This window comes from Balaenoptera borealis, assembly GCF_965194805.1.
Source record: "Balaenoptera borealis genome assembly, chromosome: 6".
NCBI classification, from domain to species: Eukaryota; Metazoa; Chordata; class Mammalia; order Artiodactyla; family Balaenopteridae; genus Balaenoptera; species Balaenoptera borealis.
In genome coordinates, this window is record NC_138863.1 from 119,669,354 (window position 1) to 119,686,372 (window position 17,019).

The window sequence follows — 17,019 nt, forward strand, 5'->3', positions numbered from 1 at the left end:
AGAAGCCAGACACAAAATGCCACATACCACATGATTCCTTTTATATTATGTGTCCAGAATGGAAATCTAGGCTGAAGGGAGTGGGAATGGGGAATGACTGCAAATAGGTACAAGGTTTCTTTTCAGGGTGATGAAAATGTTCTAGAATTGGATGTTAGTGATGGTCATACAACCTTATGATGTGCTGAAAGACCACTGGATTGTTCCCTTTAAGGGGTAAATTTTACGGTGTGTGAATTATGTCCCAATTAAAAGAAAGTGATTCAGAAGTAAATGTGAATAAATTTTAGGACTACTTTAACCAATTTAATTCACATATATTTTACTTATGTGGATTCAAAAGAGTGATAGATGATAAAAATGCTTTTCAAAAAAGTATAAAATAAACCATGTTAAGTGATAAGAAAGCATTATGTCATCTTTTAATTGACAGCAATTTTTCTTTTTTAGCTGCACCAAAATAATGTTACATCTTACATGGATAGCTTCTTAGAGTCAGTGAAATATGGTATGACAGAAGTAGCATCACAGGTTACTGGAAAAAAGGTTATTATCAATAAATGGTGCTGGATAATTGGTTACACATATAGGGAAAAATCGAATCCCACCTCACACTACTTACTAAAAACAATTCCAGATAAAGACTCAAGTTTCAAAGGAGAAAGTACAGAACATCTTTACGACAAAGGGGCAGAGAAAGATTCTTTTAACAAGACACAAAAGGCACTAAGCATAATAGAAAATAGTGATATATTCAACTATAGTAAAATTTTTAAAGTCACTGCATTGCACATGTTAAAATGGTGAATTTTATGTTATATGAATTTTACCCGAGTAAAATATCAAGAACTCTTATCAAAAAGGCACCATAAATATGTGAAATATAAACGGAGAAAAGTATATTCTCTAAGAACTAAAATTAATTTAAAAACATGACTACCCAAAAGAAAACTGGACAAAAGACATGAAAGGCAATTCATTTAAAAGAATGAATGCAGGATAAATAAACATACGAAAAGATGTCTGACCTCATTATGATTCAGGGAAATGCAAATGAAGATGAACCATTTCCATCTAGCATATATGGAAAATCAAGAAGTCTGACAATACCAAGTATCGGCAAGCATGTGGATCAACAGGGACTTTTATATTCCGACAATGACAGCATAAATTGATACAACATCGTTAGAAAACAATTTACAATTACCTTGTAATATCAAATATTTGCCCTAAGAACCTGTAATTTCTCCCATAAGTACACTCAGAAAAATTCTTATAGGTATACAACAATAAACTCTATAACAATATTCATGGGGATTCTGGGAAGGCAGTAACCTTGGTAGTGTAACTGTTTAATCTCTTCAAATTCTCCATAAGGATACACAGAGCAGCCAGGATTGGCAAAACTGAAAACCCAAGGGCAATCACTACTACAAACTAAATGACACAGAAGCCACAAACCCTTAAACCTGACTGGGTGGAGACACACCTACAAGACCTGCACATCACAGCAGCTGTGTCAGAGGAAGCAACAGAGCATGTGACAGACCTAAGAACCTCGAATAAGTAATCCAGCAGGCCAACTGTAGAAGGGCACTAGATGCAGGGAGGGGGTCTGCTTACCCCCAGAGCAGTGGTACAAGGGCGGAGTCTGAAGGGACCAGTGGAGACTGGACCTGAGAAACACTCAGAGCTGACCAGCTCAGGCTCCCATCAGGACAAATCCCAACTGAGGAGGGACTGCCAGGAATAGAATACAAAGGGAGCAGGTCAGGAAACTAGAGAAAAGGGGGGAAAATAAAGTGGATCCTGTTAAAAGTAGTCAGGAGATCTCAGGAAGTGAGGTGCCATAGTTCTTTAATACTTAACAACAACCACAGAAGAGGATATTCTAAAGCTGTAAAAGTAGAACAACTCTTAAATTATACCTCCTTTCTGTAAGTTAGGGAAATCTAATGTTATGTACGCATAAGTAACAGAAAAGGATTGAAGTCAAATCCTATGCAGTTATTTAAAGAAAAAATAAGGAGCAGAATAACATCCCAGCAGATAATAAAAGCATGCCAGATGAAATGCACAGATGAAAACAATAGCCTAATATTTCAAAATGGCAAGAGGAAGAAGAGGAGATGGAAGGGGGGCCTACAGATTAAAGGAGATCTAAAAAAGACATCTGAAGAAAGAAAAAAAAAACAAGCAAAGCTAAATTGTAGTGTTTAGGAATGGCGACAGTACAACAGAGAAAAGTGAAGTGCTGATTAGCACAAAAGTCAGGCTGGAGGAGGGAGGGCATGTGAGCACTGCTGGCTTTGCAGTCAGAGTCAAGTCTCCTTGCCATGTGGTATTTAGAGGGGCTTGCTTTTTAATTCATGAACTTTTCATTTTTTATGCTATATGTATGTGTGTATAATGTTATTTTAACAGTTCAAAAAATTTTTTTAAGAATGTTCATAGCTGTATTGTTCATAATTGCCCCAAACTAGAAACAACCTAAATTCCATTGACGGGGGACTGCATGAAAAAACTGTACTATTCAGATGATGTCCTATTTATTATTCAGCAATGAAAATAAACCACCTATTGCTCCAGTGAAACTTAGAAACATAATGTGGAGTGAAAAAGCAAGTAGCAAAAAACAATAAGCTGTATGATATCATTTTTATAAACTTCAGAAACCAAGCAAAAACTAAACAATACACTGTTTAGGGATACATACATATGTGATTTGAAAAACTATTTTAAGGAAGTAAGGGTGGTAAACATAAGATTTAGGATGGAATACATACATATGTGATTTTTTTTAAACTACTCTTTTAAAAAGCAAGGGAATGAGAAACACAAAATTCAGGGTGGTTTTTATTTAGAGGGAAGTGATGGGAAGGTATCCACAAGCTTTTTTCTGAAGCTATGTAGTGGGTTAACAGTGTACTTCCCACTACTGTTTCTTAATTTACAAATATGTTTATATGAAGTGTTTATCAGATCTGCACACAAAGAATAAAAAATTAAAAATGTAATTCTCCCTTTCATCCACCATTTGTTCACTCACTCAGTTACTCAACAAACGGTTCCTGTGCACCTACTCTATACCAGGCACTGTGCTAAGTTCTAGGACAGTGCAGTGAACAAAACAGATACTGCTGTTCTCCTCTTGCAGCTCACAACTTCCTAGGACTTATCACGTCACTGGAGATCGTGCTGAGTGTGAAGCAGCTTTTTAAAAATCTACAGAACTAACAGCCAGGACAATCGCAGAACAATCAATTTCAGGATAACTGGGAGATACTTTCTTAGCATCACTTGAAGGAGGTCATTTTAAAATTAAGCTGCCAATATATCTGGAAAAGATGAAAACTCTAATTCGAAAAGATACATGCACCCGAATGTTCATTGCAGCACTATTTACAATAGCCAGGACATGGCAGCAACCTAAGTGTCCATCAACAGATGAATGGATAAAGAATATGTGATATACATATACAGTGGAATATTACTCAGCCATAAAAAGGAATGAAATAATGCCTTTTGCAGTAACATGGATGGACCTAGAGATGATCATACTGAGTGAAGTAAGTCAGACAAAGACAAATATCATATGATATCACTTATTTGTGGAATCTAAAAAAATGATACAAATGAACTTACTTATAAAACAGAAATAGACTCACAGACATAGAAAACAAACTTATGGTTACCAAAGGGGAAAGGGGTGGGGAGGGATAAATTGGGAGTATGGGATTAACATATACACACTACTGTATATAAAATAAACAACAAGGTCCTACTGTATAGGGGACTATATGCTTGCATACACACACATATATGCACATGCACTTGCACACACACACACACACACATACACACACACAGATTATTCTGAGCTTATGTCCTCCCTATGTTTCTGGGTCAGGATCTCCTTTCATTCTTTATCATTTATTGACAATGATAAAGAATGATTGTTGGATTTTGCTACTACTTAGAGAAGTAATATGTTTACTTGGTGAAATAAAGAGATGGCAAAGCCAAATCAACCTCTAAGATTTAAGTTATTTATTATTTAAATGCCAGAGTCTGAGACTTGTGGTCAAGAGTTATGTTCGGACCCAACTTTTTTTGAAAGAGAATGTAGGAAGACTGAGCTCAGCTTTCACTAACAAGTAACTGAGAGTGTAATGACGTGGCTGAGACCTTGCTGGGTTTCAGAAGTGGCCTGGCCTGTCCTCCCAGGCCAGCTCCACTCCTGTTGGCAGAGTGGCCTGGACAAGTTCCACAGCATATCCCAGGCTCAGCTTCCTCATCCTGGGGTGGGCAAGAAAACCACCACAGAGGCTGTCATGAAAATTTAAAGGGATAATATGGGTTAAAGAAAACAAGCAGATGAATGGATAAAGAAGATGTGGTACATATACAATGGAATACTACTCAGCCATTAAAAAGAATGAAATTTTGCCATTTGCAGCAACATGGATAATAGAGATTATCATACTAAGTGAAGTAAGTCAGACAGAGAAAGACAAATATCATATGATACCACTTATATGTGGAATCTAAAAAACGATACAAATGAACTTATTTATAAAACAGAAACAGAGTCACAAAGAAAACAAACTTCTGGTTACCAAAGGGGAAAGGGGTGGGGAGGGATAAATTGGGAGTTTCGGATTAACATATACACACTACTATATATAAAATAAACAACAAGGACCTACTGTATAGCACAGGGAGCTATATTCAATGTCTTGTAATAACCTGTAATGGAAAAGAATCTGAAAAAGAATATATATATATACATATATATATGTATATCTATCTATATATATATAACTGAATCACTTTGCTGTATACCAGAAACTAACACAACACTGTATTTTTTGTTTGTTTTGTTTTGTTTGTCTTTATAACACAACACTGTAAATCAACTATACTTCAGTTAGAAAAGAAAAGAAAGAATGGTGCTGATAAAGCTGTGGGGCCCCATTCCTGGTACACAACGGCAGTGAAAGCAGCAGCGTGCATCTGCATGTACGTGTGCATGCGTATGTGCGTGTATCTGTGGATGTATATACCTATTATTACAAATACATCCTCTGCCGCAGCAGGACATCTCTAGTACAGAATCAACCTGCAAGAAGTTTTATCTGCAGCTCCAGGGATCCTTTGGGTCAGTGTGCAGTGTCTGTGTCTCAGGTCCAGTGCTTAGTCAGCCGAACACAAAGTCTGGAGCCGAACACAAAGTCTTCCCCCACTGCCGAACCTGATTGAACCCTCTTGTTCCTCGGTTTCCCCATCTGTAAGATGAGGGTGATTACAGTTCTTATCACACAGGTTTACAATCAAGTTGTGAGAATCATAGGATTGTCTCTTTGTAAAGTGTTTGAAAAAGGCCTTCCACACAGTAAGTGCTATATGAGTGTCTGCTAAATAAACGCCTCTAATGTAAACGGAAAACCAGTATTACCCGCCATAAAATCTTAAAACAAATAAAACCTTAAAAACAAAATAGGTTTACTGAAGTCTAGCTAGATATCTACCTGCTACAATGCTTAGTGGGGTGGCCTTCGTATCTTTAAAAATATAAAATAGACAGGAGGGGATGAGGCGAGGGAAATCTTAAGGACATCCCAGCACCAGAGTGAGGCCTCCTCTCCACTCCAGCAGACGACCAGGAGGGGAAGTGAAACAAGAGTAAATTTCTCACTGTGCCGTGACCAGAAATCATCCCCAGACGCACCAGGAATAGGCTGTATATGCTCTGGAAAGTTCTGGAAAGCCCGTTAAGATGGAAAGTGAGAGGTGCCCTGAGGAGAACATATAAATGAAAAATGAAAGCAGGCATTCCTGTGTCGATCTGTTTATCACAAACATCCCCGTATTGAGAGTAAAACATTTTACACTGGTAAGTTGGCTCCAGTGCAGAGAATCCGTTTTCACTTTGAACTGAAGCTTCGTTGTACAAGGTGTCGCCAGTGGGACTGTCACTCAAGCCTCCTCTCCATCCTTAGTCTTGAGGTGACCCAGCACTTCTCAGTAGGTGATGCCAGGTGACAGCCTACAGCCAACTTGCCTTCTCTTCTCTTTTGCAGGCACAGCGGGCTTAATTTCCATGTATTTATTCTTTTAAGCACCAGTGTCACCTGAGATGGATGGCTAGAGGGGCAGCAATAGATTTGGGATCTTGGCACCTCCGAACCTCCTGTTCTGTGTAGGCCAGGTTACAAAGGCCTGTGAAGTGTCAGTCTCAATGGGCCCTGATGGATGGGGCGAGGAGCACCTTGGACAGGCTCCCTCCATAAAAGGATTAAAGGTGATGTTTAGAAAGCAGAGCTCCATCCCTGGAGGCAAGGTGCTAAGAGACATCCACACGCAGCTCTGCATAATCGGTTCAACACCAAAACAGCAAAAATGGGAAAGGAAGATTAAAAAATAATCCAAATTTCATAGCACTGAGCGGTGTGATGAAATGGGGAATAGGGTAAAAGCATGAAGCCCAGAATCACAAAATGCTCTCCTTTCACTCTTTTAAAACATCAAGGCTGAGGTAGGAGATGGCGTTCCTGCCCTTGGGAGAATTCTTCCAAGTCCCTCGGAAAGAGTGTCCACTTCGGAGGTTCTCTCTTTGTGAATGAGCACAGGAGGGGGTAGAAAGCTGGCCACCTTAGGTGAGTGTCTCCAATAATTAACGGGGCATTCACAGTTGAGTGAGGCCCTAATAGGCCCACCTCCCAACCTGGGAAATCTCTCCACAGGGCCCTTGGCAGGAGGCCAGGGCTCCAGAGAGCTGCTGGTGACCTCCTCCCTCGAGGCTGCAGGCTGGATGCCCCTGGAGGCACCAAGGGGCAGCAGGGGCAAGTGGAGGGTACAAGGGTCAGCACTCAGCAGTCTCTGCTGGCGTCACCCTGCCCTCCCCGTCTCTGGTTTATGTAATGTGCTCACCCAACCCCAGTGCAGCAACCCACTCTCCCAACATTCCTGGGTGTCCAGCCCAGGGTTTGCCCTGGTCCTGCCTTTCTCCTCCCTCTGTCCTTCCTGTACCCCTCCCACCTGCTCCCCTTTCTCTTTGCCATGTCCCAAATCTAATTTACAGTATTGAAAGACTGACATTGGAGGATTTTTCCACTTCTAGGTTCCATATTATCAAAACCAAAAATTCAGAAATTGGGCTTTGACAATAGGACTGAACCTTGGAAACTGAGACTTCCCAGGAAGTCCAGAATACAAGCCCTATTTACACAGTGAAATGACCACAGACCTTTGGGAGCACAACTAAGACATCCAGTATTGGCTTCTTGGTAGAATCTGGCCTTTCTGCTCACCCATAATATGAAAATGGTTTCAGACTTCATGCTCACTCCTCCTCTAAGTGACATCTTTGCTCCCTCCTGGAGTTCCTAGAAGTCTTCCATAATTACCCAGCAGCAACCTCAGTTTCTGCATACCCTCTCAATCTGCAGAGCCAGAAGAGTGCACCTTGCTAACCAACGTGAAGGAGAGTGCATCTCCAGCCAATGACAAGAGCTACCTACCGCTTGCCGAGCCACACCACTAAGAGACGCCATGCTAAGCACTGGACAGACAGCTGATATTTAATCTTGATGACACCCCATGCAGTAGGCACCATTAGCCTAATTTTACAGATGAGGAAAATGGGGCTCAAAGTAAATTTCCCAGAGTCATATGGACCCCAGAGCCTCTCATCTTAACTATTGTGTCACTGTGTCACATAGAATCGCCAAAGAGGCCTCAATGGGTCATTGGGTTTGTGTAACATTGATTTAGGTATATATTGTCAAATTACCTCCACCCCAAAAATACTGCTCCAGGTTTTCTCAGGCTTTTACCATATGGAAATACTGACGTACATCAGCCCACGTTCATTTTCTATACTATGCATTTTTTTTTGAAGCCTAATGGCTAAAATATTTTTCATGTTTGAAACTTAAAAACATATACATGGAAAGGATGTATTGTACAACACAGGGCAGATAGCCAATGTTTTGTAATAACTGTAAATGGAAAGTGACCTGTAAAAATCATATAAAATTTTTAAAAATTAAATTTAGAAAACATATACATGGATAAAAAATTAAAATAAATATACTGTATTTGCCAACAGAATCTTATGGCTGACAATTTTCTAAAGAATTTAACCCAGAATTTCACATGAATGAACTTAGATTTAACTATCTATAGGTGGTATGTGTTAGTGGCTGTAGAGACCTCCAGCAAATTAATGAGCTTCGGTTTTTTATTCTGTAAGGAAGGGATTTAATATCATTGTGCCAGGATTGTGGAGAAGATCAAGTAAGGTTATTCATATCCAAAATACCCATCACAGTCTTCACTAAACATCAGTACTCTTGTAATTTCCTTCTTGGGTTTCTTTAAATAAGATATACACATTTGTTTGCATATTCTTATGAAATTCTTAAAAATCAATAGTCAAATCCAATTCACCTATACATACATATATAATAAAACCATCTACTGGGCATAAAATCATTTGAAAAGAATGACACAATAACTATCAAATGACGTTTGATTTAACATGATAGAGTGCCATAGTCTCAGTACAAAGTGACCTTAACTGCTTCAGAGTTCCTTCCTTATTCTTATTGCAACAATCATATGATGAGGGAAGACCTTCATCAGGGTCATGCAACTCAGAATGGATTCTTTGTGGCTATGTGCAGACATCTTTGGGGACTTTGGAGGAACGTCTTAGTAATTGGCTTTAATGGGGCTTTTTCCCCACAGGCTCTGTCCTGTCTCCGTTTTTTTTATTTTTATTTTTTTAAATAAATTTATTTATTTTTTTATTTATTTTTGGCTGTGTTGGGTCTTCGTTGCTGCGCGTGGGCTTTCTCTAGTTGCGGCGAGCGGGGGCTACTCTTAGTTGCGGTGCTTGGGCTTCTCATTGCAGTGGCTTGTCTTGTTGTGGAGCATGGGCTCTAGGTGCATGGGTTTCAGTAGTTGTGGCATGCGGGCTCAATAGTTGTGGCTTGAGGGCTCTAGAGATGTGCCACAAGATTAAACCAAGAAGTCCCCAGCACCACACTAGAGTGTGGACTTGGACATAGTCAGACTTACACTTTTTTTTTTATTAAAGTATTTGTTTATTTATTTATTTATTTATGGCTGTGTTGGGTCTTCGTTTCTGTGCGAGGGCTTTCTCTAGTTGCGGCAGGTGGGGGCCACTCTTCATCGCGGTGCGCGGGCCTCTCACTATCGCGGCCTCTCTTGTTGCGGACCACAGGCTCCAGACGCGCAGGCTCAGTAGTTGTGGCTCACAGGCCTAGTTGCTCCGCGGCATGTGGGATCTTCCCAGGCCAGGGCTCGAACCCGTGTCCCCTGCATTAGCAGGCAGATTCTCAACCACTGCGCCACCAGGGAAGCCCCAGACTTATATTTTTAAGAGATTACTCTGGTAGCACACATGACAGATGGACTCAATGCACAAGAGTCTGCAGGTAGGGACACCAGACAGGAGAGTGTCTCTATGGTCAAGATAAAAATGACCAGGGCCCAAAGCAGGGCAGTGGAAGTGGAAAGAGAAGGGGAGGGCCGTCTCGTGAAATGTTAATTCCAGGAGTTCTGAGCTGACTCATCTTGAGGAGGTATCAGAAAGCAGTGAAAGGCAAAGAAGGATATCATTCACTCCAGCTACAATCAGGAAATTTTTTCTAGTACAGCTGGTGAGTCTAAGGAACCTCTCTTTTACCCTTAGAGTCCCTCCTGGCTTCCTTACAAAGACAGTGTGATAGCTGCTCGTGAGCAGGCTCTACACCCCAGCAGGGTAACTAAGTGCGTAAATCTAGTAGCACTCACTAAATGCTAGCTGCTCTTGGACCTGCTGGGCCTCTCTTCTGATGGCCTAGCTTGTCCTACAGAGGTCTCTGACTCTTGTTGTGGGAAAGACACTCAGACTTAGCATTTTAAAATATGGCTTTCATCATTCATGGAAGATCTACATGAAGCGAACAACCCCCAGGCAGAAGCTAGGCAATTAGAACACCCCAGTCCTTATCACAGGTCCCCTCTACACACACGGCACCACCCAGGATCCACCCTCCCTTCCACCCCTGCCTTGAGGGCCTTGTGCCACAAGTGCACACACTTCAGAAGGTATTTGAAAGGATGGCTAATCATATATGTTTTGATAAGAGGTCAGATATCCATTTGAAAACAAGGGGAATCTTGGTTTTTGTTTAGAAGAACAAAGAGGAGTGTGACCTTGAAGATCCAGAAAGAGGGTGTGATGTTTGTTCAAAGATATTAAGGATGGTTTTTGACTACTTGAGTTTTAAACTAAATATGTGATATGAAGTTCTGATGGTTATGGAGGAAACTGATTTCCTCAAAAGTCTTTCTAGGTAACAATAAATCTCTCTTCACTCCCGAAGAAGGACGTAAGATTTGGACAAAATTCTGTGCCTTTTTTTTTTTTTTTAAATAAAACAGAGTTGCTCTCACTTAAATTTCGATTTCTTATAATAATAGAGTTGTTCTTCAGTTAGATAAGTTGGGAGAGTGATTTGTACCATATAAATACTTCCCTCAAACATTCAAAAATGAGGATCCCAAACTTATCTATAGTGACAGAAATCAGAACAGTGGCTTTTGATGGTGGAAAGGCAGGGAGGGAACTGAAAAGGGGCATGAAGGAAATCGCTGGGGCATGGGCACGTTCTGTAAAGATGCAGGTAGGGATATAGATTGCACATTTGTCACGCCTCATGGAACTGTACACTTAAGGTCTTTGCATTTTACTATATGTAAATTATACTTCCATTTTTAAAAAGGAAACAGGGAAAGAGCATGCAAGCAGATTTCCAGTTAAACATGATAGACCGACCATATTCATTATATCATCTCCTCTGGAAACTCCAATAAAATGAGGATAAAGGAATAGCATAGGTATAAGCCCATGAAGACAAAGAGATTAAGAGAGTTCATCCAATTTTTGAAGATGGACAGTTAATAGAGGAGTAGGAATTGCCAGAATGAAGAAGCTCCGAGTAAAGTGCTCACAGAACGTGCTAAGAAGCTGGCTGACTCACGCTTCTGGACCCTGGGAACCTCGGGCTGTTCCCAGGCAGGAGACTGGACATTTATCCTCTGGACTCTGGGACCTGCAGCACCATTCAGCAGGTCCCATCCACCCACAGAGCTCTTTTAAGAAGTTGTTTAGCACCTCAAGCTTAATATAAATGGACAGACATTTGAGGAATACCTCTACCACACAAGAAAGAAACTAAAGCAAACTGGGGAAAGGAACCCAGAGGAAACAGAAACAATGTAAGGAACAGAATAAAACATTCCAATAAAACTACACCTAACATCTTTAGAGAGAAAAGAGAAGATACTGCACCCATAAAATAAGAAAAGGACACTATAGAAAGGAAATAGAGAATTAAAAATTGAAAATCAAAAATATGAGAGCAGAAATCTTTAAAAATCAATAGAAAAGTAGGAAGATAAAACTTAGTAAATTTCCCAGAAAGGCAAACCAGAAGACAAAAGATAAAGGCTTTAGAGGAGAAATCCAGGAAGCAGAGAAAACAGAGGAAAAAAAGAAATCATCAACCTATACAAGAAAACTTCCCCAAACTGAAAGACACAAGTTTCTAGATTAAAATGGTCCACCAAATGCCCAACCCAAAGCCTTAAAACACAAGCACCAGGTTGTGAGATTTTATCACACCTGGGATAAAGAGAATGTTCTAAAAGCTTTTAGAGAGAAAAAAATGGTTTGCCTACAAAAAAATAAGGCTTAGAATGGCACGGGTCCTCTCAACGGCTTCCTATAAGCTAAAAGCGATGGGACGGTGCCTTCAAAATTCTGAGCATCGGTGTTTCAGCCTAGATTTCAATACCCACCAACAGTGTCTGAGAGAAAAACAAAGACATTTTCAAACATTTCAAAACATGGACCTTCTGTGTGCTCATTTTTAGGAAACTACTAGAAGCTGTGCTACAGCTCAACAAGTGAGACAAGACAACAGTAAAGTATTCAGGGAACAAAGAGGACAGGAAAGCAAGGGAGGGGAGTCCCAGATGATGACAGTGGGAAGCCCCCTGTAATATTTTTACAGCAGACCCAAGGAGCAGCCCATCCTGGTTGGAGCAGGATAGAGGTCTCAGAAAACAGCAGGCCAGGGAGAAGAGGTTATCTGATGTGCTTCAATAGTTTGGAAAAACTACAAGAGGCTTAGACCAATCTGATGGGGAAACGTATGTATATGTATACAGACAACTACACATGTGAAGCTGGAAAGCATTTACAAATTCCCAAGAAAAGGCACAATCATGGTATACAACCATAACAGTGTAAACACTGAATGTTGATCTAACTAAAAACTGTTCAAATACAGTGTGAAAACAGGGGGCAGAAATGTGAAAGTAGCATAAAAGAGTTAAATCCTCACCTACCTGTAATAGGTTGAGTCAATTCCCTTCTATAATAGGAAGTCAATAGATTCTTCCACAAATGGACAAATCAAGGAAAGGAACAGGAGCATATAAGATGAACTGTGGAGATAGATAGCAGAAGGAACTAATATAAGAGTTTAAAATAGTTGCTCTTGGGTTTTGAGACTAGGGAGAGGAGTTAGGTCAGGAAGCTAGTATAATGCTTTCAGTACCATTGGACATTTTTTTAAATTGGTAAAAATAAAATAAATATATTTTTTAATTCTCCAAAAAAGAGATGTTTCTTTTGATAATTTAGGAGTAGAATTTAATTCGGTACTCCATTTTTCATTAAATTATCATTTTGGTTGGTAACGAAGAGGCTATGTTGCCCTTCCTTAAATATTAGGTTGGGTCAACTTGGTATAGTGGGTATGAATCTGCAATTGTAAACATATGTGTAAAAGAAATTTCATGTTTTTTTGATTTTCTGAAGTCCGATTCCAAGTCCCTATCTGGCTTGAAATTCAACCTCAGTCATTATTGAGCTTCCTTATTCTCTGCCTGAGGGTATGCAAAGGTCCTGGGGCAACGCATTCCAGAGACTCTTAGTCTTCAGTTCACAGTGGCTTTCCCAGAAATGCCTGTTGTCTCAATCCCTGTGGTTCTGAGAGGCTGAGCAACTTGGCTGCTCACAGGAAGAGTGGAGGCCCGGGGTCTTGGGTGGAGGTGGAGTGCTCCCCCTGCTTAGGGCTAGCTCTTTGCCTCTGAGGCCAGACCCCCACGAGAATGCAGACACCTGCTTATGGTAGAACCCACAGGCCTCCATCCTCGCCTGCCTTGGGGAATCACTCCAGCTCCCCAGTCTCACCCACCCTCCCTTCCAAAATCTGCCTGACCAGCTAAGGCTTTCAGGAAAGACTTAAAGAATTTATCTTCAAGTTGCTTCTGCTTTCAAGCCTTCAAGCACCCTGGGCTAGGACACCAAAGAGTCTGACGACCTTGGAATGAGCGGAGGGGAGAATACAGAGGACCACACACAAATCCCTGTCTCTGTACTACTCTGTCCTCTTGAGCTGGAGACTCTGAGGAAGGCTAGTCACCATGCCTTTGCACAACAGGTCCCAACACATTTCCATCAAATATGGGAGACCTAAGACCACAGAATGCTCACTGGGTCAGGGGAGTCCCATTCAGCCCAGGGCTGTAAGAATTTGGAAAAGGGAGAGCTGGGGAAGGGTTGGACTAGCTCCTACATCAAATCTTCTCCTCCTTTCCAGCCTCTGTGCTTCATCTTGCACTTGACCAAGTCTTTCATCAGCATCTTAGTCTGGAAGCATCTACCAGCTGTGGTACATGCATTAAAGAGCTGAATGGCATTGACAGCACTGGGGCTGAAATTAGACATCAACAGAGTCCCCAAAGCTGTAAAGAGACCCTGCTACCTCAAACCTACTCTCAGGCCCCACTCCTCGCACCACCTCAGCCCTCTGTCTGCCCAAAAAGTTTTCTTCTAATAGCCAGACTGAAGCTAAACCATGAAGAGAACCCACGGAGGCAATTCTGCACCACAGCAGACTGGATTTTAATTCTGTTCACTAACTTAAAGTGATGTTTTAAAGTTTTTAAAATAATTCAGAAAAAAACCACAGGGTTTTTTGTAAACTATTCAGGGTTAATGGCATTGCCTAATCACGTGTGAGAACATCCAGCCTTCAGAAGGGAAGAGAGACGCCACCTCCCTCGTGCAAAGTAATGCCTGTGTCCTTGAGGTGGGAGTCTTTGCTCCCAGAGCTGTGGGCACTGCTTTAAAGCTCGCAAAAAGAGAGCTTCCAAGGCCTTCCACCAAGTGCAATGTATGCACAAACATCACTGGTTTGGGAAGGAATTGGTTCAAGTATCTCACCTCAGCCAAACAAAGGAAGTTGTATATAATGCAGTATACAGTAAGTCCCCTACATACGAACCTTCAAGTTGCAAACTTTCAAAGATGCGAACGTGCGTTCGCTTGTCAAATCACGTAAGTTAGATAACATGTCTGGCGTACATTGTCACGTGCGTGCATCCTCTGCAAGTGGTTGTGCTTTTGTGTACTTTACTGTACAGTACTGTATAGAGTACAGTAGTACAGTATCTTTATTTCAAGCCCAGGCTGTCCAGAAGCAAGCGTAAAAACAGCAGTGATGTAGCTGGTGCTGCTAAGAAGCGCCAGGAATTGGAGGCCCAGAGAAAGGACGAACAGAGACAAGAGGAAGAAGAAGTAACTGAAGAACCGAAGAGATTCATGACGCAGGAAATGGCAAGGGGATTTTCTTTATTTGAGGGGGCACTGTTAGTTTTTGAGGCACAGGACCTGAACTTAGAATGGTACACGAAGGATGCAGAAGCCATTCAGAATGCAATCCAGTGCTACCGTGTCATCTATGCCAAGAAGAAAAGAGCTACTACCCAGACATCACTGGATCATTTTTTCAAGAGGGTAGATAGAATTGAATCCAGCAAGGAACCAGAACCTGTGCCATCCACGTCAGGCGTGAGTGACATTGCAGCTTGCCCTCCGTCTCCTATTGCTGACGACCCTTCAGCTCTACCATCTCCCACCTCCTCTCCCTCCTCCTGTCGTAACTCTTCTTGCCTGTTCACTCGATGCCAGCCCTGTATGCCAGCTGTTGTACTGTACTACTATACTTTTCAAGGTACTGTACTGTAAGATGAAAAATGTTTTTATTTTTTGTGTTTGTTTTTCATGTATTATTTGTGTGAAAAGTATTATAAACCTATTACAGTACAGTACTATATAGCTGATTGTGTTAGTTGGGTACCTAGGCTAACTTTGTTGGACTTAAGAACAAATTGGACTTACGAACGTGCTCTCAGAATGGAACTCGTTCGCATGTGAGGGACTTGCCATACTTGGAAGCTTTTAACAAAGCCTCTATTAAAACTTGCTTGCCACCTTTCAGTCCTTAGCTTTAAAAAATAATCCTCCTCAACAAATAAGTAGGAGCATTTTCTGAAGCGTTAACACATTATTGGTATTCGTTGTAGAAATAAACAAGATTATAAAGGTATAGCCGACTAAAAGTAAGGCACTGGCTTTGAAATAATTAGGCACTGGTTTTTGAAACAAATCAAAATTTTAGGCAGTAGAAACCACACAATCGCTTTGTCCGTGAGTACAACATACCATTTACTGGTCGAAGGCTTTGACTTTCAGCTGATGGACTGCAGGGCCGACTCAAGAGGTGTACAAACCTCCCCACTAAGCACAGTCATTGACGGACGCCTCAGCCCTCTCTGCCCCGGTGGCTCTGAGGCCCAGCAGCCTCTGCTGACACCTGCTGGCAGATAGCAGGCAGATGGAGCCGAGTCCATAGCGGAGTTTCCTCCTCCTGACCTGCTGCCTGGACTTCCGGTCTGTGGAGTGGGTATTGGCTAGAACAGCAGGAAAGGCGTTATATTAGAGGAACAGCTGCTCTATAAGATCTTCATACTAATGGCCAGGCATTAATCAGCACCAATAACGAAGCCCGGGCAGGTATCTGGAAAATTCAAATGGTAAAACCGGCTTTTGCAAGATTGCTCTTCCCAAAGATGATATTTGTTTGAAAAACATCCGGGCTTCCCTGGTGGCGCAGTGGTTGAGAATCTGCCTGCCAATGCAGGGGACACGGGTTCGAGCCCTGGTCTGGGAAGATCCCACATGCCGCGGAGCAACTGGGCCCGTGAGCCACAACTACTGAGCCTGCGCGTCTGGAGCCTGTGCTCTGCAACAAGAGAGGCTGCGATAGTGAGAGGCCCGCGCACCGCAATGAAGAGTGGCCCCCACTTGCCGCAACTAGAGAAAGCCCTCGCACAGAAATGAAGACCCAACACAGCCAAAAATAAATATAAAAATAAATAAATAAATAAATAAAATTTTTAAAAAAAGATTACTATAAAATTCTTTAAAAAAAAAATCCATATCCACCTCTGTGGAACCCATTCATTCTATCACCCCCGATCTCCTCCCCATTTTAAGCAAGTTATACCCAGAGAATAGAGAAGGGGCTGGCCTTATTCTTTTAAAAAGGGAATTTAAATTGTTCTGCTGTTGTTAATTAACTCAGTCCTAATTGGGAACAATGCCAACCAGAAGAAAGGGGACATGCACACGAAACATTTGACAGGTAATGTGCGAAGGGTGAGCTGCATCCGAGGACAACGCTTCTCAGGAAAGGAAATGGGATGGGAAGATTTCTTGGAAAAAGCAAAATGAATTCTTCCCTGGGTCCAAGAACATTGCTGAGCTGTGCTGTTGGAACCAACAGGTCAAGCAGAGAGAATTGGCAAGCAGCAGGAAATAGCTGTCTTGTAAAGGCTTGGCTCTACTGCCCAGCATTTGATGCAGGATAATCTCATCTGTCTAGATTGTCCCTAATGGGGATGAATAGTCTCCTTTGTGAAAATAGCAACACGATAGTTCTTCCCAAAATAGAGTATGTGTGTGCCAGGCACAGAGCTAGGCCATCCTACCGAAGCTCAGAGCAATCCTGTGCGGTTAGTGTTATTATCCCCATTTAACAGGACAAGAGACTGAGACCTGGAGAGGCCGAGCCGCTTGCCCAAGGT

General features: G+C 41.6%; 1 protein-coding gene across 3 annotated transcripts in view; it reads left to right on the forward strand.

Moving 5' to 3' along the window:
- STEAP3 (STEAP3 metalloreductase) overlaps positions 1 to 17,019 on the forward strand; it is a 137,883-nt gene that overhangs the window by 60,961 nt on the left and 59,903 nt on the right. Inside the window, exon 5 of one of the 3 annotated variants that reach the window (XM_082397902.1) lies at positions 7,452 to 10,446. The exons of the other annotated variants lie outside the window; for them this stretch is intronic. Within the exon in view, the coding sequence (XP_082254028.1) occupies positions 7,452 to 7,475 (24 nt within the window). The 3' untranslated portion in view covers positions 7,476 to 10,446. Of the gene's footprint in view, positions 1 to 7,451; positions 10,447 to 17,019 lie in introns of those variants that run through there. 3 annotated transcript variants of the gene reach the window in all.